Genomic DNA, 24,187 nt, shown 5'->3' on the forward strand with positions numbered 1-24,187 from the left:
TCATTCATCGTGCGCGCTTTTGGCCAGCCGGAACGAACGCAAGAACTGTACCTCGACCGGCAGATGCGTTTCCGTAATTTTACGAAATCGAAACGGGGTTTTCCACTATTAACGAGGAAAACAAAAATTTCCATTGAATTGGTCCATGAAAATTTAAATTAATCGAAAACAGTTTGAAATAAAGCTCACTAAGCGTATGTCCGAGAGTTTTTAAGGTTGTTTATGGTGCGTAAGCAGTTAGGGGGTGTTGCGTTGCAAGATGAGGACTGAATTGAGTTTGGTGGCTTTTAGCGTTATTTTGGTAAGTTTTGAGTTGGAGCGTTTCACAGGTTACAGGCCATTTATTTCGCTCATAAATAATTGAGCAGGTAAGTCATCATTGTTGCGATGCGTTGTCAAACGAGCTCTATCATCAATCACCCATAGGAAACGCTTTGAAATATTTGGAGGGTGGAGGAAAATTTTTCTCTTTTCTTATACCTACATTTTGCATGTTTTCCTATATTATTTGTTTCTGTTTGAATTAGATGGTTTCATTACGAAGATGTATATAGGTGAACATAAAATCGTGCCTTGAAAATCTTAAGAGACGCCAACGTGGTCGAATTAAAAGTGAATGTGCATCTAATACTGAGACTTGAGCTTGAAAGCTGATTTTCACGGAATTCGCTTCTCTTAATGTTGTCTCATCTTATTTCCCAGCGATCTTTCCAATCAATATTTTTAACACAGAGCATATACACCTTAATCTTCAAATTTTAGTGAAACATTGAAACAATTTATAAGAGTTTTAAGACCCTTTTGAAACTTTGAAGCCCTACTCATCTTCTGCAAAAGCAAGGCTTCTAATGCTCTTAAGGTTGCAAAGCCAAATGAAACTAAGTCTATATATGACTCATTTATTTCATTCACTTTTGAAGTCACTTTTTGGTTGAATAATAGTTCCTAAACCTTTTTGCATATTAGATTAATCTTAAATATACTGAGTGACTATAACAATATCCTTTAATGGACTGAAATAAATAGATACTTAATTTGTGTTTCAGTACACATAACTAAGTTTCAGAAAGCTGTACTGAGGGTTATAATCACTTTATAACCATGAGTAGCGACCGTGTGTCTCGGACTCGTCTCTCGAGACTTTTTCCTAATTTTTTAGAATTGTGTTCAAACTATGTATTTGCGGCACGGTCCTGATTTTTGCAATATCGGCTAAAAATGTTCAGATTTTTATAAATTAGGAAAGATTTAACTTCCAAGATTATCCAACTCTAGCATTGTCCCTCGCATCGTATGTGTTCTAGTGCAACAAAATGCCTCTTTCAGATTGAAAGATTCGGTGAGTAAAACTCAAAATTTGCGTTTCAACAATGTGTGCTGAATTCGATTTTTCTAGAATGTTTAGGAATGTCAATTTGGTGTTTAAAAATATCAGCGTGGTGTATCTCGTAAGCAACAAAGTACGCGAATGCCCTTCGCAAGCTCTATAAATGCTTAAAAGGAACCGTCTAGAGAATTTGAAAACAAACTGAAAAAAAATCGAGAGAAGTTCATTTTTCCTTATATAAAAAAAAACCGAAAATGTTCATATTCGTGTATTTGCGCTGTTCAAAGGAACAAAGTCCGTCCCTGCCTTTAAGTTTCACAGACGTTAAATACTCAAGAAATTGTCTGGGTAATTCATGAATCGTGGGTAATACGGGACTTCAAGGCTTTTGTGTGAAATTTTAGAATTGTTTTGATTCTGTCTTCAATTTATTGATTATCGCAAAACTGACCCAACATCACTTGATGTTTATTTTAGAAAATTGCAGAGGAGAGAGAAATGTAACTTTCATTGATTTCCAGCCTGCAATGACGTCCCTCGGAATTTTTATTAACTTCTTCAAAAGTTTCTTGATGAACAGATGTTTTTCTACTAATTGTGTAAATTTTAACGTTTTCTAATCTTCAACGACGCCCCTTGTTTCGACTCTATTCTTCAACTCGAACCACTAGTGATTACGTAGGTTAACATTAATCAGAAGAGAACGATTCTGCAATCTTCAAATTAGTCTCAAATACCATTGATATTTGGCCCAAATTTGCACATTCTTCAGCACACTCATGCTTTCCATTTCAATGTCAGCTTTCTTCATTTAATAATAAAACCACACTTACTTGCATTACCAATACCATTCGGCCGTATAACGATTATAATTTGGTTTCTTCACAAATTATCGTAAAATTAGCACGGTTAAGAGGCAAAGTTCCAGTTAATTTTAATGCCACCGATTAAGAATCCATCGTAAATTTTCTATAAAGAATCAATTGCAGGACAGAAGTTATTGGAGTAAGTGAATTATTTTTCAATGATTATACAAAAAAGTCAACATGATACTTATTGTTTCTGGTAGATATTATGAAGTAGTGGAATAATCGGAAGGGATTAAAGGTCACTGTGATTAGACTTTTCGAGAAATTGGAGAAAATTCTATTGTCCTCATTTGCTAGCAGAATAATTAGTTAAAGTCATCGAGCCAAATTAAACATTAATTATTTATGGTTTTTCTATTGATCTAACTTACACGAACTTACTACAAATTGTTTAGTCATCTATACGCGTTTTTCTTATCTAAATCTAATGATAAAATTCAATCATGTCATTATTTTAGCAGAATGGTATTTAAAAGATATTTACGTAGTTAAAATAGTAGTTCTAGTGTGTACAATCGCATTCAGAGACATGAGCTCAGAAATACCAAAACTAGAGGATTTACTGGGTTTCCACCTCAAAGGGGAAATAGTGTCCCAGAATGTGAGCAGACTCACAGCTCCAGGAGAGAACTATGGAAGTTTGATGCTGAAAGTGGACATTAAAGTGAGAAACCATGACGGTAAAGAAGAAATCATCAACGCAGTTGCTAAGTGTGTACCCCCAAACAAGAAAATGCAAGAAGTGTTCAATACCCCTGTGACTTTTATTAATGAGATTGGGTGGTACCGGGAGGCAATACCTGCCTTGAAGGATCTGCAAAGGGAGCAAGGAGCAAAGGTGGCTGATTATTATACTGAGATCTTTGGAGCCCGGATCAGCTTGGAGGATAATAAAAAGGAGGTTGATGATGGGGGAGTATTGCTGCTTGAGAATTTAATACATAAAGGTAAAATTTTGTAATAAAAATTAGTACTATCTGTAGTACATGGATTGTGTTTATAGGTTTTAAAAACGCCAACAGAATTCTAGGATTTAATGAGTCCCAAACGAGAATAACCCTTCAAGGCTTGGCCTCATTCCACGCCTCCACTTTAGCTCTCAAGTTACTAAAGCCTGAAGAATTTAACAATAAAGTAAAAAAGTTTGTGCGCCTTCTGACAGCCTCTGACTCACAATTTCCATCAGAACTTTTTGAAGCCGCTTTTAAAGTACTGGAAGATGACCCTGAGAGCGCTGAAGTAGTACCGAAAATTAAGTGCTTACTTCAACGCCTCAAGTCTGAAGCGGCTGCAAATGTCGCAGAAGAATATAGGGAACCATGGGCCACAGTTTTGCATACAGACTTTTGGGTGAACAATATAATGCTCAAAGAAAGTGGTGATGTTCCCTCCAAGGTGATCATCCTGGATTTGCAATGCTGCGAATTTGGATCGCCGGTGCAGGATTTGCTGTTCTTCCTTGGAACTTCTGTGCAGACTACTGTGGCCGAGGATCTATTTGATGATTTCATAGATTTTTACTACAAGGAGCTAATCGCAAATCTGAATAGTTTGAAAGTGGATACTAAGCAGTTCTCATATGAAAGCTTCCAGAAAGAGCTGAAGCTTGAAGCTCTGCTGCAGCTTCAGCACATAATGTTTTTCATCCCCATTGTGTTGGCTCAGAAAGGGGATGTGAAGGATGTTACAGATGAGGAGTACGATCCCCAAAGTGATTTAAGTGACATGTTCAACAATATCACTCAGGAGCAGAAAGAGAAGTATATCTATGTAGCAAAGAAATTTCTGAACCACCATTGGCTATAAATAGTGCGTAATGAGGTGAGTGACTCGATGGAGATAACAGGAAAAAAAAACGTGTTTGCAGAACCAAAAGTCAACATACCATTTACCTGTTTGATGATACAAAAGACTGGTTAATATGCAAATTAAGCACCGTTTGAAACTTTTCGAAAAGTTTAGCGGAAATTTGTTAAAAATATTTTAGATCAGGACCATCATTGCCACTTCAAATATTGTTACTTATGAAGAAGTGTTTAATCACCTTTCGAAAATGTGCATTAGCATTCGCCGCTGACCAGGTGACACCGGTGTTAACATTAAAAAGACAGGTTTATTGAAAAATTACTTTCCATTTTGCTTTTTGTTTGACATGGGTTTGTAATTAGAACGTCACTTATTTTAACCACTTTTTATTTGAATAAATGCATTCCAAGATCTCTCTTTCTATGTCCAACTATCATCGAGTTTCTGAGAAGATCATTACAAGATCTCCATTTCTTTGGAGAAAAGTGGCCGTCTCTGGTTCTTTTGTGTGCAGTAGCACCTTTCACGAGGGTGTGTGTTTGGGTATGTTACCATAGTGGAAAGCCAGGTGCATGTGTGTTTGTTTGGGCACCCAAAAGCCTTTGTGTAAACTCGGGAATTGTTTTTTCGTAGAAACTGCCTGTTTAAGATGTACTCTCTTTGAGAAGTAGCTTAGCGAAGTAACCATAAAAGTGTTATATATTCTTTTATGCTAAACTCGCTGATTTTATTTAACGATTAACAAGTCGGTACTGGTTATTAAATTTCTTGTTTAAGGCCACTTATTACCTTAAATTTACATGTAAATAGTCAACATGCTAATTATTACTTAGTGTTCTTATAATTAATTTTATGCACGTTGAATCTTTCTCAGCCATTAAGAAACAAATCATTTTCTCTTTTACTATTAAAACTTCAAAGTTGACAATATTCTGCGAGCATCCGAGCGAATCTTGCTGTGATGCTTATGGAAGTTCGGATCTCTTTTGAACTAAAATCTGAATTCGGGCATAACATCCCGGTTATGGGAAAGAATTAAAATTCCTTTTCGGCAAATTCTTAAAAAAAAGATATTTTCAAATTACTGGAAAGACGTGAAGAACATAGGACAGTACACTGAAACTTTTCGAAAATAATTAAACTCATCTCAGGTTGTTGGGAAGTTTTCATAGCAAATCAAGTCAGTCCAAATATTTGGAAAAGTGAAGTATAATCATAGAAGTATCTCAAATATAGATAATTTAAGGTTATAATGGTAGCATGTTAGGTTAGTCCAGGTTATGATTTAAAGTTGGGCTCACAGAAAATCTGTTAAAATTTCGAGTGTATTTTTCGAAAATTTAGAATAAAATCATGAAAATTTAGGTGATTGAATTATTCTGAAATATGATTGGGTAGGTGTTTTACTAAAATATTCTGAAAATGAAATTGGTGACATTTTTCGCTAATATAAAATTTTGAAGGGAAATTAGTTAGGTATATTCTTAAAAATTCTGGAATATATCCAGGTCATATTATAAAATCTAGGAACCTTTTGAGATAGACCAAGTCAGGTTCACCGGATATAGTATACATGGTCAAGATCCTGTAAGAGATCAGAAAACTTTTTGGAATATTCTGAAAAAATTACTATCAAGTTAGGTTTCTAGGAATGAGTAACATGAGTTATGTGCTGCACTTTTGTAGACACAAGAGAAGGTAACCTTTGTTTAATTTTTGGTTTACTTAATTAAGGAAAATTTTGCGAAATAAAATATTATGTAGTATGAAATGGTACATTTTGATGACAAAAATATATTTTGTGTCGGAAATTTTAAGGCCTGACTTAGTTTAACTTCAAGGGGAAGAGATTATTGTGACCTTTAGCAAGCTGCGCAATTTGTGAATAGATTGGGTTAGCGCGGGTTACTTCACATTACGAGTATTATTAGCAGACTCACTCAGTAGGTCAGGCCTACTGGACAGTCAGGCCGTCAATACTTTCCCAAAATATAATTCTACCCTTAAGTAAAATACCTAGTGGATGTCTATTTTAGAAATGAGTTACAGAAGGTGGAACACAATTTACAAGTCAGGCTCGCAAACTTACTCCACTTTTCCAATTTTTCATAAATTCTAGAACTGTATCCCCGCATATCTTCAAAATGAAAAAAAAATCAATTTATATTTAAAATACTAGTAGTAGAGAGTAGAATAAAGTAAAATATTGAATTTGAAAATTTAAATTGTGCAGGGTAGGACTGGATGTTGTAAAGATATCCGAAATGCTACTGCATTTCGAATACTGCCTGCCACTGCATTTTCTATGGCAAATACGGCAACAAGCTGCTCAGAAAAGTTGTGTAGAATCAAAATGTACCTTTACACCAAGATTCAAAAACCTCGACTAACTTTGATTTCTTGTGTTTTCTTTTAATATAATTTAAAAAAATTGGCAAAGTAATTGAATGAATATAAAATCATATTGGAAAGGTTAAAGTTTAGTGAGGTATAGATGTTTATTCAAAAAAGTTTTTTGAGTAACTTTTTGTCCTACTTGCCATATAAAAGGCACTTTGCACATTTTTAAAAATTTTTAAGACATATTTTATTCTTCAAAAACCACAATTATCGTTGAAATTATTCTTTAATCAAGCAGGACTGGGCTCAAAAAATTAAATTTTAAATCGATACTTTTTGCCTTTAAGAAGAGTCGCTTCACCTATCGGGGCACCACACTGGTGTTCTATACATATTTTCCGTGAATAAAAAACAATATGTAGCAGGTTCTTAGTACTGCCATAAAGTGCTGGAGCTACTCCTTATATGACAATAATTATTAATGATTATTTCCCATGCTCTACATTCGCATAAAAACAAATAGCCGGCAACTTTGTACGACATTGTATCTTATAATTTCCTTTCCTAATCAACAAGCGTCAATCACGCATCGTTTCACGAGATAATTTAATAAACTCACAGGGATTAAAACTTCAAAGCAAAAACTTGCAAGAAAGGTGTTTAGCCTCTTGGAGCATTAAGGTTTTTATTAACATCGAGCATGTACTTAAACCGATTTCTATAATACATAGACCCCCGATTATCCTTCGAGACTTGAATTTCGGATCAAATGATTATCTACAGCAATTAATCGAGTTAAAATATTTTCACGGATAGAGGAGAAATTTTCCCATGTTGGAGATTTCTTTTACCTCTTGTATGGTCACCGATTGCTATGCTGCCTCAATTCGATTTGCGGATTCAGGTTTAAATAAAATCCATTACTTGAAAGAGTGGCTTTGTAGGATAAAGTACAACATAGTCACCGTAGCGGAAAATGGGTCGATTATTGACAAATTAGGCATAGAATTACAGACACCTTCAGATGAGCGGTGAGATATGGGCAATAACGTGCAAAAAATTACCTATTATCTCCATCTTGCTGATGCGGAATTGGCCGCTTCTTGTTTGAGTTGAAAAGGAGGAACCCCAAGATGATTACGGTAGAAGAACTTACCGGTAATTGAAAAGTGAATGCAATAACAAGGGGTTTATAGATTTAGTAAGCATCAAACTAAAAGTTTCGCACGTCATCAAAGTTCTATGTCGCGCTGCCCTACGCTGTTGCCAGACTTCCCAACAAATCTTTGAGGCGATATACATATCATTTGTTTCAGGACGGTCAATCGTAAAATTTAGTAAAAAAATGTATTTAATTAAATAATTTTATTATTGTGTGAGTAAATAAAACTCTATCTATCTAATGATCGACGCATAAAGAAACATGGGTTTGTGACTGATGGCAACCCTGTCGGTTTCAAATTTTTTCAGTGATCATGTTTATATCGCATTGGAATTATCGAATTTTAGCTAAATGAAGTCACATTAGAGTTTCTAACCATATTTGATTTATATTTGATTATATGAATATGTCCCTACATGACCATATTCATTATATTTCTAATAATTAATACGTTTTACCTTCGTATGATAATGATAACTAAATAAGTTTGATATACAGTGTGTCCACGAATGGACTTCGCTATACTCGTAAACATTTTTATTTTCAATTTTTGGAAAAAAACTAATTCTTCATAATTTCTTTTGCTTCTTATATAAATACGATTTACATTGAGAAACTTTGCTTTTGATGTACAGGGTGTGCAAAAAAATGTGAAAATGTAATTTTCCAGATTAAAAATTTTTTAATCAAATTTTTTTGAGCATCAAAATGAAAGAGCGTAGAAGAAGGAATCGAAAAGCCGAATAAAGTTTTCCGATAGGATTTGTGGTCGCTGTAATTTTTATTTAAAAGTTTAATCCGTGGAAAAAATCATTAATTTATTGCACTGAGATAAATGACGAACAGTAAAATTTACTCAACATACAATCCTCCAACGTTAACACATTTCTACATTTGATTTAATAAATACTCTGCTCTAAAGTAAGTATCTTTCTGGGGAAATCAAAGTGCGTATTCACTTCACTGTTGACATAAATCTCGACAAATAATGTAGAAATGTTACTTAGGCGTTACTTGAACACAGTATTCTTGATATTATTATTCACAAAATGAGATAGCAACCCACTTCTTAAAATAATACACAGTTAATTAAATCAAGTTAAGGCCTGAATCGAAAAACTTAAATATTAAAAATCACAGCAACCACAAATGCTTTCAAAAATTTTGATTTTAGAAAATACATTTTTACCCTTTTTGCGCACCCTGTACATCAATATCAAAGTTTTTCAATGTGAATCATATTTATACAACAAGCTAAAGAAATTAAGAAGATTGATTTTTTTTTGAAAAATTTAAAGTAAAAATTTTTACAAGTATAGCGAAGTCCGTCTGTGGACACACTGTATATTGCTTCTGAGATAAACGTAACCAATGTGGCCATGTTATTTCGTCATAGATGACGTACGAAATTTTTAGTTTGGCGTTAACTGTAGATTCTCATATGACTACTTTAATAGATGGGGTAGACATTAGCAGTCTATAGCATTAATGAATGTCATATTTTATCAACCTTCGGAAAGAAAAAATAATAACTCATCCCTTAACGCTATAACAACATCATTCACATTAGCCCGAAATGTCCCTTTAAAAAAGCAAACAATTAAAAATGATATATTAGAGCAAGCATCTAGATAACAACTAGACACGAAGCTAAGCAAACCTCATGCAGCCCATAAAGGCAATTTTTCAGTATACCCTTTCAGACATCATGAGTAAACTTACTGCGTGTGTTATTCTTTTGCTGTCCCTACAGTTATCCTCTGGTAACCTTTTAAAATACCTAATCCCTGAAGTGGACAGGAACGTGTTGGTGCAGTGCATCGTGGAAGGTGAGCAACAGTTCGCTATTCCACACAAATCTATTTTAATATCCCTCGCTCTAACTGAGCAAGACGCAGATGACCACTCTTTCATTCTGTCCAGCACTTTACTGACAGGGCAGCTCAGCAAGTTTAGGAAATGGTCTTTGATGCTGGCCAATTTATCGCAGGGCTCCATTGAGGCTTTCGATAAGACGTTGGCACGAAGCATTCACAATTATATCATTTACTTTAGACGCAAGGGGGAATTGACTCAGACTATTAACCAAATGAATGATGTGCACGTGCTGAATCCTCACGCCCATTTCCTGATAGTGACATCAACTCGCTTTAAGGACAGAGCCATTGTTACTGAGGTTTTTGAAGAACTGAAGAAGTACGAGATTCTCAAAGCTGTCCTCCTCACAGCTGACCCCAATAATACCAGAGGTTTCAAGTTGTATGGGTTGATACCTTTCAAAAACAACAGCTGCACCTATAATGTGGAAAAAGATGTATTCTTGATGGATTACTGCAACAATGGTACTTTCGTGCAGGGAACTAATTGGTACTCATATAAAATTCCTAAAGTGTTCCATTCCTGCGAGTTGACTGTGGTATACATTGAAGTACCTCCGTATACAATCAACATGTCACGGGTCCGTAAGTTGGAACCTTATCAGTTTATTCATCACGGTCAAGAAATCGGCATTCTAAGCAACATTTTCGCTTACATGAACATTACCTTGAAGTTCATAAGATCAGATATTTTAGGGGAGATATACCCCAACAAGACATCTTTTGGGGCTTTACGAGTGTTGCTGGAGAAAAGAGCACACATTGCAATTGGGGGTTATACCATAAGTCCACCAAGGCTGAAGTTTTTCGATTGCAGTTTTCCTTATGGGATCGAACTCCTCTTGTGGGTAGTGCCCCATGAACACATTCCGGTCAATGACTTGATTGGCCTCGCCAGTATCATTAAATTTGATGTTTGGTTGGTCATTGGACTGTTGTTTGCCACGACAACGATCATCATCATTGTTGTTGCCAAACGTAAGAGAAATGAAAGGGAACTGTATAAATGTCCAGAAGAAGCTGTGTTGATCATGTTGCTGACCTATGTGAACCTCACTGTAGGGTACCTACCTAAAACCCACGAGGTGAGAATTGTATTTTCCATGGTGCTTTTGTTTGCCTTTATCCTCAATGCTGCATATACCACTTATTTGATCAGCGTGCTTGCTAATAGCAATAAATATCAGGAGAAGTATCAGGCAGTCGAAGACATAAAAAAGTACAATTTGAAGGTGTATCGACCTCCAAACAGCGAAAGGTTCTTTAAAACGAACGAATCTTTGGATTCAGAACTAATGGACAAATCTAAGGTTTGCTTGAGCAATGTTGATGGAAGATGCTTCGTCGATGTTGCTATGCACAGAAACTCAGCGTTTCTAGTCCAGAAGTCAGTTCTAAATTATGTAGAAGACTACTATCTATCTCCATCCCATGATCACCTCCTGAGGGCCCTTCCCAAACCGGTGGTGTCCTACCAAATGAACTTCTTAATGATAAAAGGCTTCTGGGGTTTTGAGAAAGTTAACGATTTGATTATTATGGCTGTTGATTCCGGGTTGGCTGCCAAATGGATGAGGGTTGGCAAAAGTCCTGACTTGATGAACAGAAGTGCGGTGGTTGAAAACTCGAAGTTGGATCGGGGAAAAACCATGTTGGATTTTAATGACTTGAGGTTTGTGTTTCTGTTTGTTATTGTCGGATACGGGATAGGGGTTGTGGTTTTTGCGGGGGAGATTTTGAGGGCTAGGTATAAGAAAAGGGTTAGGTTTCAAAGGGATTTAGTTCGTTAGCATCTAACATATAATAAAATTGCTCTTAGTTGATAAAATTAATGATTGATTTAAAGAGTAATCAGTTAGAAAAATATAGATTTAAGGATTGGACACAAGTAGGCATCTATAAGGTGTCGCAAACTCGGCTATTAGTCCTTTTTGGTGAAGTGGATTAAAATCAAGATATTGAATAAATTGGTCAAACGTAGAGAATCCTTAAGCAAAAGTGGATGGAAATGTTTCATTGATAGAGTTCAACAGAGTCAACAGTTGTGCAACTGTTGGAAGTTCTGCTGAAGGACACATCACTTTTTAAATATTATAACTTTAAATTGGAGCTATCCAGAAAAAGTTCACTACTGCGCACAACCCTATTTTCTTCCCTTTCACCGAAACCAAGGAAGACTGCTTCTTCATTGTGTCCGGTACCTTGTTTAGGTAGCAGCTGGCAAGTTCAAAAATCACATTGGATGCTGACTAGTCTCTCCTAGACGTCCAAAGGTGTTTCTGATCAGGAGCTGGTGAAAACTATTTTCAATTGCATGATACAACCGAGAATGGTTGGATCTAAGAATCTAGTTCCCCTTTCGTTACAATTCCAATAGATGATTTTTGGTTTTTGGAATAAATCCCTTCTTAGTTTTCATCACTGCAACTGAGACCATCACCAAATTATGACTAGGTGAATGTAAAAGAGAACGTTCTACAAACATTCCAAAACGAATGTAAAGCATTGATATCAAGGGATCAAGAGCTTATGTAAGATCCAATAACGAGTATATTCGAAATTGCTTTTAATTCAATGTGTTACCGATAATACCTTCAGATCACCCAATAAATTTTAATCAACTGCGACTTAATAACCGACTTGAACATCACTAAAAAGTGGCTAAACGACTGTTTTTGTAACGTCTAATGCTTGTGTATCTTTACCCGAGGTGTCGAGAAGTATTACGCTACATCCACTATAAAATCATAATTATGGAGGTGTGTCCAGAGCTTTTTCTTTACTGCTTTTTTTTTAACTTTCTCATTTGAAACCTCTTGGTAGATGGGAAGATTGCTCCAATATCGTTTGGCAGATGCCGCACATACTACTCATTGAATAGTGGCGAATTAAGGCTAATGCAATTTGAATCGAGTGAAAATGCGCGACTATTAGGTTATTAAAGATTATTATAATCAAAATCATATATTATTCTAATTATCAATTAAATGAGGCTGTATGGATGCTCTTTGCGGCCGAATTAATTTAGTAGCAGGATGTGCAAAAATTCAGGAAATTTATTCGAATAGAGGGTAATTAGAATTATTGTTCTAGGGCAATAAATTAATCATTACCCATTAAAGGGGAAGTATTTAGATCAGAGCCGTTCATTAGTCTATGGTAATGTGCTTAAACTAGGTTAGTGTTTATATAAATTCTAATCAGGATGGCATAATATGACATACAAGTTAAACGATATCTTCACTTATATAAATTTTCAATCAATCTTCTTATTCCGATTTCGATCATAATCATTGCTTATTATTAATTACGATCGATTGTCGCATAGAAATTATACAGCCCCTTTTTACCATAATTGGAAGGTTGGAAAAGTCACTTTCAAGCTTTTTTTGACTCATCTACGATGATGCATAACATGTTAAGGTTCAGTCTTATAGCTTGGTGGAAACGACAAATATCCTGTGTTGACAAAGAATGCCTTGGACAGAAAACAATAAGAAACAAGAAAGAAAATCGTAAGAAGTGCTCGAGGGGCTTGCCCCGCACGTCCAGGCACAGCTATGTGCGGCTTCTTAAATTGTGAAAGATTAAAACATCCTTTCTTCTCATTTTGCTCCTTAAAATTGCACTGATTTTTCTTCGCAGCTCATCAATATCGCCGGAAGTAATTTTATCAATGATGTCTTTCATAGTTGCCCATAAATAATAATCCGATGGAGAAAGATCTGGTGAACGTACCGGCCAATGCATGGCTTCATAGGCTAAAATGGCTCTACTGGGAGATATTTTAGACGTTTTTCTCAAATTTAAGTTTTTTTCGAATACTTTCGAAAGTCTTCGGCAGTTTTCAAATTTTAAGACAGCATTTTTTTCAACTCTAAACTGCGCATCATTTTGCTGCTCTAGTTGAATCAACTTCGTATCTTTTATGGTTACCAAACCCTCATGGATGATCTCCAGAAACATATTTATATAGCCATATGCTTTGGTTTATTACACAGAGAAAAAATGAACCAAAGTATAAAACATATTTACTGTTTGTTGAATAAGAGGCTTTAAATTACACATTTGCAGCTCCATATTCACGCTGGTTGTGGTGATGGTATGCATGCACTCAGGAAGGAATTTCATTGCCTCGATATAGACCATCGGACGAGGCAATCACACCAGTCAACCTGCCCCTTTTTAGGCAAACAAGACGAGTTCGAAACAAGATGTGCCGTTCAAATAGCGGATTGTAAGCCCACGATTTATCACATATTTTTCTTGCGACACGGCCGTGACATCCTGACCAACACTTAATTACTCGGCGTTTACTTCTTCGGATTTACGTGTAAAGGCACGTGTTTACGATAATTAGCCCACGGTAATTAAAAACTTTACGGTTATTTTTGTTACAATTGTAGGCAAAAACGGGGTTAAAGTTTTCGGGGCTAATGAGTCGAAAATCGGGATTTTTTTTTCTCTTATAAGAATGTATCAACATTGGCTAATTAGATTTTTTTTCCTTCGCAAATGAAATACCGTTGTGGAATTTGCAGCTGCATGTAAACAAATTATATCAATTATCAGTTATTACCACAGTCTAAGGCTGTCCGGAAAAATGGAGAAACGCGTGTTTAAGCAGATCAATCATCTTTACTTGGCCTCCGAAGACCGTCATCTGGTGCCAGAGGCACACCTGCCATTTGCAACCATCAAGCGACAAGTAGATGAGATATGATTAGCTTCACTAGATAATAATTTAACAACCCACTAGTGTTCGCTTGGTGATGTAATGTGGTGTAGCCCAAAATCACCCGCGAAACATCTTTGGAGACAGAGAGGAAACAGTTGGATTTGCCTCCCCAATATAAAAGTCAGTGAGGCAAAATCTGAACCTCTCTATGTTACAAGTTGCAACCTCATCATCTCCATAACCCCGTTACAGAGCTGGACCGAATTAATTAGCACTCACTAAATTTTTAATTAGCAATCGTGGCTGGTGCGGAGTAAATTTGCCATATATCACGCAGCTTGACAGGCCGAATGGCCGCCGAGGGATGAAAAGGACTGGCCAACTGTTACACATTAATGAATAATTCCATTTGCCCGAACCCCAGACAACCACCGTGGCCAAAATGCATTTAATCGATTTTCCCTGACATCCTCATCTTCAACTGCCAATTTCTTTGTCTTTGGTTGGTTCGACCTGAAATATGGCTCTTCAATGATTTTTGCGACCAGTAATGCGACAAAACTGAACTTTGCTTAACACACCACGCAATCAATATCATCAATAAAAAATTCATCAATCGTTAATTTCGTCGCCTTTCCAATTAAATCTGAAACACAGGAAGTCGACGCGTCTTCAATCAAAACATCAACCGTGACGCTTCATTTGACGTTCATCTCCATGGCAACCATAAATAAAATAACAACGGGGATAATGGTGGCATTATTACCGATTAGCTCCCTAGGTAAATAACGTGTCTTATGCATGTCATTATTAATCTGTTATTAAATTGTTTTAGGAAAAAAGGCAGAGAACGCAGTTCACAGTCATTCGAAACACCCAATCATGTTGTTTCTTACAGCTTATGATGGGAAAAATATATTTTACTGAGGTTTGCTGCCTCTAAGCAATGATCAATACGTGAATAAATAAGGCGAAGTATGAATTGATCCGCGTTTGCTTTATCGAAGAACAAAATAATCTATCTCGGGAGCTTTTTTCTCGTTATTCTTTGGAGTAGAATTTCTGTTCTAATATAACCGATTGATGATTCGCCGGCCAACGACATTTACTTTAAAAATAAGTGCCAAACGCAACATTATCGCTTTCTTTAGAATTTATTGTAAATGAAATGTCTGTATAACCTCGAAAAAGCATTTCTATTGCAGAATTTTGAAGTACTTAGTTTTTAATTTTTTGCGTCACCTCCAAATTTAAAATCTTAAACCTCGCCTGCAGGATAGCCTGAAAAACTAAACAAGATCCATCTCAGCACCTTCACTAACCCATATCAATTACTCAGCTATTGATTCCATAGACCCTAATTACAGATTAGTGAATCGAAATCTGATTATATTTGCGACCCTTCGATTAAGAGATGTAGGGGAGATAAATTAAGAGCTGCATGCAGGCTCTGTGTAATTGCAAGTGGATCTCGTCTCATGATCATGACGTACATGACACATCGTTCTACTATTAATCAGAATTAGCCGGCTCTGTCGCAATTGGGCTGGAATAACCGTCAACCAGTCTCGCAAATGTTATTGATATTCTCGTCGCCAAGGTAGAAATAAACTGTATTTTTCATAGTGCCCAGCAGTGAAGCTCTTTAGATTCTGATAACAAGTTTTGTTGTATGTTTATAAGTCAACTACCTTATCATTTGTTGAAGATTAATTAAGCTTTGAGCAACTACTGGAGGAAAGCGCAATGTGAAAATATGTTCATTACATTGGTGGCTGCTAGGAAGAACTGCTATCATTACATTAGAGGAGGAATAAAACAAGCAGGAAATAAATTGAATATGTGACATAAAATTGTTGGTTTGCGTGAGCGCAGAATAATTAATGTGGATTATAATCAAAGTCCCATGAACCTGGGTCTGGGGTGCCAAGAGGCCTAGAACACACATAATGTAATTAATCTAATTAACTATATTTTTTTTTATAATGAACGGTAAATTTTATTAAAAAACAGTAGCGTTTTGTGATTTTCTGATGTGACCAGCTTAATATGAGATCATGAGTCTTAGAAATTTATAGCTTTTGCGAATTAGAGACCGGTTTTTAATAAGCCACTGACTGGTTCCCAAATTAATTATCTTTGATGCATATAATTTTAATTAATTATCTGGTTATGTAACCAACATTAGACACACGTCGTTTATCTTTATCATCGTTAGAATACTTGTGCGTATACCTAAGAGGCATGTACGCGCCATCTTCAAAGAGCACCGTATCGTGGCCCATTTCAAAGAAATGATATTATGTATTTGCATACCTAATAACTTCCTATGCGGCAACATCATTCACCACTTGGGCTTCAGTAGCGATGGGTAAACGTAATAAATAAATAAGAACATTTAACATACAACACTGACAAGAGACAAGACTCATCTATTAGTGAAAGTTCCATGGCTTTAAGATAGAAGTTATAAAAAAACTAAGGCTGTTAATTAAAATCCATTTTGGTTTCCTTATTCTTCACCGTTCAACTACCATTAAGTTCCGTTAATATACGGGATGGTGGTTTTCTATTGTCACGCAACAGGTTCCATTTGGAGAGCACTAAATCCGGCGGACGATCATTATAAATTCAAAATAACGAAGCCGCGTACTTACTGGGATTTATTTTCCTATGGAATATGGTGGTACCATGCATTGGTGCTAGACAGAGCCATAAACATTCCTTTCAAGTTTCCGGGAAGCTTATTTGCAAAAACTTTGCCATAGTCTCGATTGCGCCTAATTGCTATGCCAGCCAAGCGGTTTGTCGGAAGTGCAAAGGATTCTATGCAGGACAGAATAATTTCCTAATTATCACTCTGTATATGATAATTGAGCTGTACTGAGGAGAGTTATAATTAGGCAATAAAGTCCGTCTTTGCAATTTTCGCCACTATCACTTTTATGTCTGTACAATCTAATTACTGCACATTTGAAGCATATCTGCCCTCGAGGAAGATAATCCATGGAAATGCGGAATTTCTGTAATGGTTACAGTTTCAGGGGGGCCGGGAACAAAATTAAGACATCTTGTCGGAGCTAACGTGCAATAAATCCGTCTCTCTGACTCTGACGTCCCTGGCTTGACCATCAGGGGCACCTCAACTGTGAAATAGCTTAAAATGGTGGTCAAATTAAGTGGTTTATGTAGTAGGTTCCCGGAGCGTTAAATTGCAAAATGCATATTATATGTGCGGCTGAGAAACGGTTTCTACGAAGACAACATGATTTGTGAGAAATTAAAGAAAATCTAATTCCCGATTTTGTAGTGAGAATTTATTAGTGCAAATTCAATAATTTCAACAATGTAATTTTATTGTTAGCTGAATTAATTACCATCGAATTACGGGCTAATTTGCACGAGTGCAATTATTGACTTAATTGCACTCGTGCAGGCTTTCAATCGTCCAGGTAAAGTGGAAACAAACTAAAATATTTGAGTACATCTTCAGTCTTTTGAAGGAGGAGTTTTTGACCTGTTTCTATTTAAGGCTTCTCCATTTTTGCTCGGCAGTTGGAGGACCGAAGTCCATATCGTTGATTTTCCTCTTAAAAAACGGAAGTTTGCTAGTGACGCGCGACCGCAGCTGCATAGAAGTATTGTTGGAATTTGATTTTAACTGTTTTCGTGTATACTTGGTTGCCTATGATAAAGTCTATTCTCTCAGCGATGTAAAATTTGTTTTCGCCACTCGTTGAAAAATATACTGTTGCCCTAATTTTGGGAGTGGTCCTGTATATTCTGAAAGTGTCTTTAGACACACACCAAGTTGAATTGTTGCTCGCCCCTAATTCTGTGTTTCGTAGTCTTATCAGGGCTCAACCAGGCCTCGCCTCACATTAATTTTAATTAACAAAATTTACAGTTGAAGACGGGGAAATCCGATTTCCTCTTATATGGCATTCCCTCCATCACTCCATTACATTTCAATCTAAATGTTATACTTTTCTATTTTATCCCCCATCTCCAGTTTTGATGAGGGTCCCATTTAAGCAACAATCCGTCTTACGTCGCAGGCCTAAGGAAAATATATGATGTGCGTTTTGCACCCCGTCGCGAAGATGTTTGTAAATATTTTATTCGAAAACCAGACCAAGAGGGGAAAAACTTTTACCTGTGTTTTATTGTCAATTTCACTTACAGCAGGCAATTTTTTGCAGATATTTGGGGAAAAAGCTGTTGGGTATACCTTGGGCACTGAATGTAGGGGCGATTGGGAGTGTCGAGAACACATCGTTGGGTCTATATGCCAAAAAGGAAGGTGTTCCTGCCAGCCCTTCTATGCGAGAGTAAACCAAACCTCTTGTCTACCATGTAAGTATGTAAAATTCTTCGAGAATCCTTATTCACACGTTAGAAAATAATATAATCACATAAAGTGTAATACAGATGGAGTAATAACATTAAGTGGGGCAGACTGATAAAAATCTACATGTTTTATTGCTATTGAGGAATATGATTTATTACATTCGCTTTGACGATTGACACAGTTTCCTATGATTTAGTTTAGGGCATGTCTGGTGGTATTAACACTTGTTATTTTATCCCCAAGATAAGACTAATGGAGGTTATTTATTTTACGAATAATTTTACCCAGGGGCAACACACATTCAGAGCAATTACAATATTTAATGACACAACATGCTGCGAAGTTATGCTAGAAATGAGTATGCAAAGCTTAATGCGATGGAAGATCCGACATCTGTTTATTAATATTAATTTATTTTCCGAAAATAAAATGTGGTAACAGAACCGGATGTTCGAACGCAGCTATTCAAAACAACTGACTGACTCCCTACACCAGCAATAGAAAAGCATCGGCAACTACGTTCAAAAATTAAAATTCCATTTCTTATGCTCAAAATTTCAACTGATAGGTTTGCTTTTTACGACTTTTTTGCTCTCTGCTACTTTCAAGTTTCAACTCTTCAGTCCGAAGAAGGAAACTTTTAAAAGCGTTGGACTACTCCCCTATAGGCAGAAAAATGATACATCTAAGGAATTATCTATTAGTTGAACTTCTCTCATTATTTCACAGCAACTCTTCTGGGTTATGAATGCCAAGTGCCTGAACAATGCTCCTTGAAGGTTGCCAATAGTAGTTGCTTGGATGGCGTGTGCCGTTGCGTGGATGGATTTCTGCAGTTCAGGAAACACACTTGTCTGGGACGTAAGTATACAGCCTGCAGTATCAATCTCGTACGACTGTGACAATTTAATTACTGCGAGCAACGGAGCAATTAGATTCTGTTAGGACGATATTCCGGGAAGGACTTAAGTGTTGTTTAGACAAGTAGTAATTCCCACTAACGAGACTCCAACGCGGTCTCCAGGGAGTACGTTTCGGGAGTTGTTGGGGCGTTCGCATGACTTCCTGCTACGGTGATGATGATGGCGGAAACGCACCTGTCTCGGGCATGAGTACGCATATCGAATGCTAAAATCGAAAATCCTGCTTCCACTTATGTATAGAATAGGAAAATACCGTTGCAGCAGGGGCGTACCGAAAAAAATTTGTATAAGCACCATTCATTTCTCGTGGACGTCAAAATTTGCGGGTCGACCTTAGATGAGGCTTTAGCCGTGATTCAACAATCTAACCTAAGGAGCCTATGAGGTTCTTATCACGAACGGTTCCTGTCCTGCCAGAATCTTCATCTCTGTGGGATAAGTAGAATTTGTTTTATCAGTTTCTCAGTCAAATAGCTTTTTCTCTTTAATGAGCTGCCACTCTTTCGCTGTCTTGTCACCTTTGCACAAAATCGGAATATCGATATCCGAGGATCAACGTTCGTCCTCCACTTTATTTCCGAGAGATAATTTTACCACAGCCGGAGCACCTATAGCTGAGATTCTGGAAGATTCTGAATCGACAGTTTTCCCTATCATATCTGTAAGGGAGATAGGGGGTCGAATTGAGAGTGGAATTTAGGGCACCCCATACATTAGATAAGGATGTCTGAAGCGGTTTATGCACCGTGTTTAGCGTTCTTAGGTTTTGAGATTACCTTCATAGCGAACTTCCCGAAAAGTTTTTATTTTAAAGGAATTGAACTCGCAACGGTTATAACTTGAAGCCTTAAAGCTTAAAAAGAGGAAATGGCTGATGAATGCGAAAATAGTTGCTTATCTAAAAAGTGCGAAAAGTGATACCGCATCGCAGTTTACCGCACTGATTGCAGTTTATTCTCTCGGATCATAACTGTCTAAAGCATTCGACAAATCAAATCATCCCACTTCAGGAAATCCGGTGAATCGCGTTAGAGCTTCTAAGTTAAAAATCGTTACTAAACTCCGTTTCATCACTTTATCTTATGGTTGACGTTTACTGTTCTAATGCAACATGAAGCATACCTTACGAGATTACATGTTAGAAGAATGCATTATCGTAATTTTTTCAAGCCGCATTACTTACAAGTTTCTTCAAGCGAATTGAATTTCTTCCGAAGCGAAGCTTTGACGCACTCCATTGCGTTTGGTTTATTGAGCTGAGGAGAATCCAAGCAAAAACGCATTACAACCTATACCTGTAGGGTTCAAACGTGGTGATACTCGATGAATATCAATGAGATATGGCTGAGCATAAACAGGGCCGGGATAAACAACCTCATTATAGTTAACGACATTGTTATCTTCGCAATAACCAGTACTGTGATTTCCGATGAATCTAGGTGATTCTAGGAGGTGGGTAATCCTTCCTGAGAGCTAACATATTGATTATTATGATTATCGACTACTTCTGCATCTTGTGGAATGCATGTTTTTCTGCCAAGTCAAGGCTTAGCATTTCAATCATTTCTATCAGTTTTCTTTGGAGGAAAACGAAGGCAGTCACCCCTAGCACTATCGCATTTTCAATTTCAAATTAAGTTCTCGCATTTTGCATAATAATTCCACATTAAAACGTGCTCAAGGTGTTTCCTAGTTATAATTTCGTTAAGCAGTAATTGTTCTCCTCTTTAGATAACGGTTTGACATTACCTAACGTCTTCACGCGTCTATCCATTAAGATGTATTTACATAAATTGTGCAAAACGACTTATAACGGGTTTATCTATGTAAGAATCGGTTTGGCTGATTTATAGTGTGTTATAGTCAACCAAAATTACGATGATTTGTTGCAGCTGCAAGGCCCGGCAACGTTTGCTACAGCAACGCTCATTGTCAGCTTTGGACCGCAGACAGTCACTGTGACTTCCTCATTCCAAACCTCTTTGGAAGGTGTCAGTGCAACTCACCATTTAAGCAGGTAGTTATTTCTCGATGAGCTATTTTAGGGATGATAATTCATTGATGAGAAAACCGCACTTTAGTTGGGCGATTCTTGTGTGCGATCAGCTTTCCAAAGCAAACCTACATCTTCTCCTTCTGCGGTGGATACTACAACCCTGAAGAAAGATGTGGAAACCAATGTAATTCATACGCCAGAGGTGAAGGTAAATTTGAAGAAGAAGCCGGGGAATCCTAGTAAGAGGAAGAATCCTGGAAGGAGGCCCACTAGACTCCCTCAAAGGGTATGCAATAAAAGCAAGATTATTTTAATTTTAACTCACAAAACACATAGACGACAACTACACCCACCACTACAACCACAGAATTGCTAGCTACCACTATAACAACCCCAGGACCAGAATCTGCAAAGCCGATTGACTGGACCACAAGGGCTAACATTGCAAGTAGGATAACAACAATGGAACCTCCAATGTCGACAACTACAACTAGAACAACCACAACCATCACAACAACCACCAAAGGTGCCTTTTACCAATTTTTCGCTTTTGGTTTTACGGTCATCTTTGCTTGTAGCTCCATCTACCACCAAAATAGCCCTTAGAACAAGAATAGAGACTTCTAATGAAGCCGTGAGTTTGGGACTTCCCTGCGTTACTGATCTTCAATGTAGGGCTGCAGACCCCTCATCGAGGTGTTTTGAAGGAGTGTGTGATTGTATAGTGAAAGGGAATGAGACCAATGCTTGCTCTGCTAGTAATAGGGGATGTTTGGCTGGAACTTTTCAGGTAAAATTCGCCTTAATGATGTTTTGCAATTAAGGTAATAATTACAGCCCATTTACTTGATAATGGCAGATTGGAGGCAACAGGAAAAATGTTATTTAATTGAATTCGAAAAACACAAATTGGATAGAAATTGAATAAAATTAACGAATTCCTGGATATGGGTTCTTGAAATAATAAGAAACAATATTAAGTATTTATATTTTTATATAATTGGATAATAATTGCTTGAATTATAGATCAATTTTTGCGTTTTACCGCCATGGATGAAACGAATCCAGCAATAATCGGAATCGTCAGTAAAGAACCTCCTTAATAAGACTCGATTTCCACCATTACACGTAGGTTTGGACAAAACTGTGAATGTTCAGTATGGGGAAATTACTGGAATATTTTCAAAGTTGAATTCCGAAATTCTAACATGTGGATATTTCTGCTCATGATTTATAAAAAAAAATTGAATTAAAGATATTTTCTGATTTTTTACCAAGAGTTAGACGAGTTTTGAATCTGAAAGAATTTAGGGAAATAATAGCAAAATTGGCACTAATCAGCCGGCTGGAAATGGAACGAATTTAAAGTTTTTTCACATCAAATTTGAAATATTTGGAAGTGTCCCATATTCGAATCTGCCCCACTTTAATCTTTTCATTTGCAATCACATCTGGGATATCCTGCATTTCTCCGAAATAATTCTTCACCATATTGTCGAGACTTATTTATTTTCCTTCTCTAATTTTAGTGTTAGTACTGAAACTTCAATCTAAAACATTAACTAAATTAATTTAAAGTCGAAAAATAAAAGCTCTTTATCAAGAGTATAAACAACGAAGGAGAATAGAAACCCCCAAATCACTGGATATCGCTTCTTAGCTTTTTTAGATACTATCGTCCAAAGGAAATTGGCAATATTTTGATATACTAAGAACCTTTAAGAGTGTATTCCGCATAGGACTGTTGTTAAATCCCATTACATTCCCATTTTATCTTCAGTGCCGCAACTCTGGTACCTGCATCAGTTGGTTCTTTGTCTGCGATGGCCGTAGAGACTGCTCCGACGGTTCCGATGAGGAATGCAGACCTGGAAAATGCCCGAATGAATCGTTTAGATGCAGGGATTCTGGCAAATGCATCTCAAAAGCTAGCAGATGTGATGGAGTCCAAGATTGCCATTTAGGTAAAGTTTACCAATGACTCATGTGTTATTTAACGAATAAAGAAAATTCATAATTATTTTAGGTGAAGACGAACGTGACTGCCAAGCCCTGGGAAGATCCAAATGCCCTTCGGACACCTTTCAATGTGCAGACGGAAAATGCCTGCCAGAGTATGAATTTTGCAATGCCATCATTGGATGCAGGTATCTATACATTACGCCCTTAAAATCTTTGCAGGTACTTGACATATTTTTTTCATCTTTTAGCGATGGTAGTGATGAACCTGCGCACATCTGTCGAGGAAGGGCACGAAGGCGGCTAAAGGGTTATTGTCCCTTAAGGTGTGGAAATGGCCGGTGCAGATCTACAGCCATCGCATGTTCTGGAAGGGACGGTTGTGGAGATGGTACTGATGAAAGTCACTGCTCAGTCTGTCGTAAGTTTATACTGAATCAATAGATCTTCGGTATTCAGTTTTTCATCATCAGGTTGTCCAGTTGTGCAAGGGAGAAGTCTCTCGTAGGGCGTCAGCACAACTTACACTTACTTGTACCATGCCAAAAAGTAATGATAACGAGGCCTCCAAGCTATGTAATATGTAGTGGTAGGCGGCTACACGTTTAGTAAGTAATAACGAACGCGAAGCTCAAATCAATATACTTCTTATGTAATTTATAGAGTTATTTATTTACCTGCGTACATACGAGTAAATAGGGTAGATATTTGGATGTAAAAATGTGTTAAGGTTATTGAATGCTTATATTTAGCTTTTAAGTTGTATAGATTCTAAGTACAAAAATAAATGCAAATTAAAGGTATAAAATAGTAACAAAAAAGTTTTTTTTCCATGAAATTTAACAATACAAAGTATTTACTGTAACATATATAGACACAATAATGCGTGAAACATTGAG

The 24,187-nt window shown here is 36.7% G+C and overlaps 3 protein-coding genes across 3 annotated transcripts; all 3 read left to right on the forward strand.

The window, feature by feature from the left end:
- On the forward strand, positions 1 to 24,063 carry LOC136413543 (uncharacterized). Its single transcript, XM_066397159.1, has 11 exons — positions 1 to 301; positions 18,262 to 18,415; positions 19,140 to 19,271; positions 21,226 to 21,350; positions 21,415 to 21,615; positions 21,666 to 21,855; positions 21,908 to 22,119; positions 23,110 to 23,293; positions 23,356 to 23,476; positions 23,540 to 23,709; positions 23,762 to 24,063. The coding sequence occupies exons 1-11, from the start codon at positions 260 to 262 to the stop codon at positions 23,794 to 23,796; spliced, it is 1,566 nt and encodes a 521-aa protein (XP_066253256.1). The 5' UTR covers positions 1 to 259; the 3' UTR covers positions 23,797 to 24,063.
- Positions 2,677 to 4,415, forward strand: LOC136413549 (uncharacterized). The gene is made up of 2 exons (XM_066397169.1): positions 2,677 to 3,143; positions 3,200 to 4,415. The coding sequence occupies exons 1-2, from the start codon at positions 2,726 to 2,728 to the stop codon at positions 4,000 to 4,002; spliced, it is 1,221 nt and encodes a 406-aa protein (XP_066253266.1). The 5' UTR covers positions 2,677 to 2,725; the 3' UTR covers positions 4,003 to 4,415.
- Positions 9,066 to 13,533, forward strand: LOC136413445 (uncharacterized). Its single transcript, XM_066397003.1, has 2 exons — positions 9,066 to 11,053; positions 13,456 to 13,533. The coding sequence occupies exons 1-2, from the start codon at positions 9,168 to 9,170 to the stop codon at positions 13,523 to 13,525; spliced, it is 1,956 nt and encodes a 651-aa protein (XP_066253100.1). The 5' UTR covers positions 9,066 to 9,167; the 3' UTR covers positions 13,526 to 13,533.
- Positions 24,064 to 24,187: the final 124 nt, after the last annotated feature.

Source organism: Euwallacea similis, chromosome 14, assembly GCF_039881205.1.
Source record: "Euwallacea similis isolate ESF13 chromosome 14, ESF131.1, whole genome shotgun sequence".
Lineage (NCBI taxonomy): Eukaryota > Metazoa > Arthropoda > Insecta > Coleoptera > Curculionidae > Euwallacea > Euwallacea similis.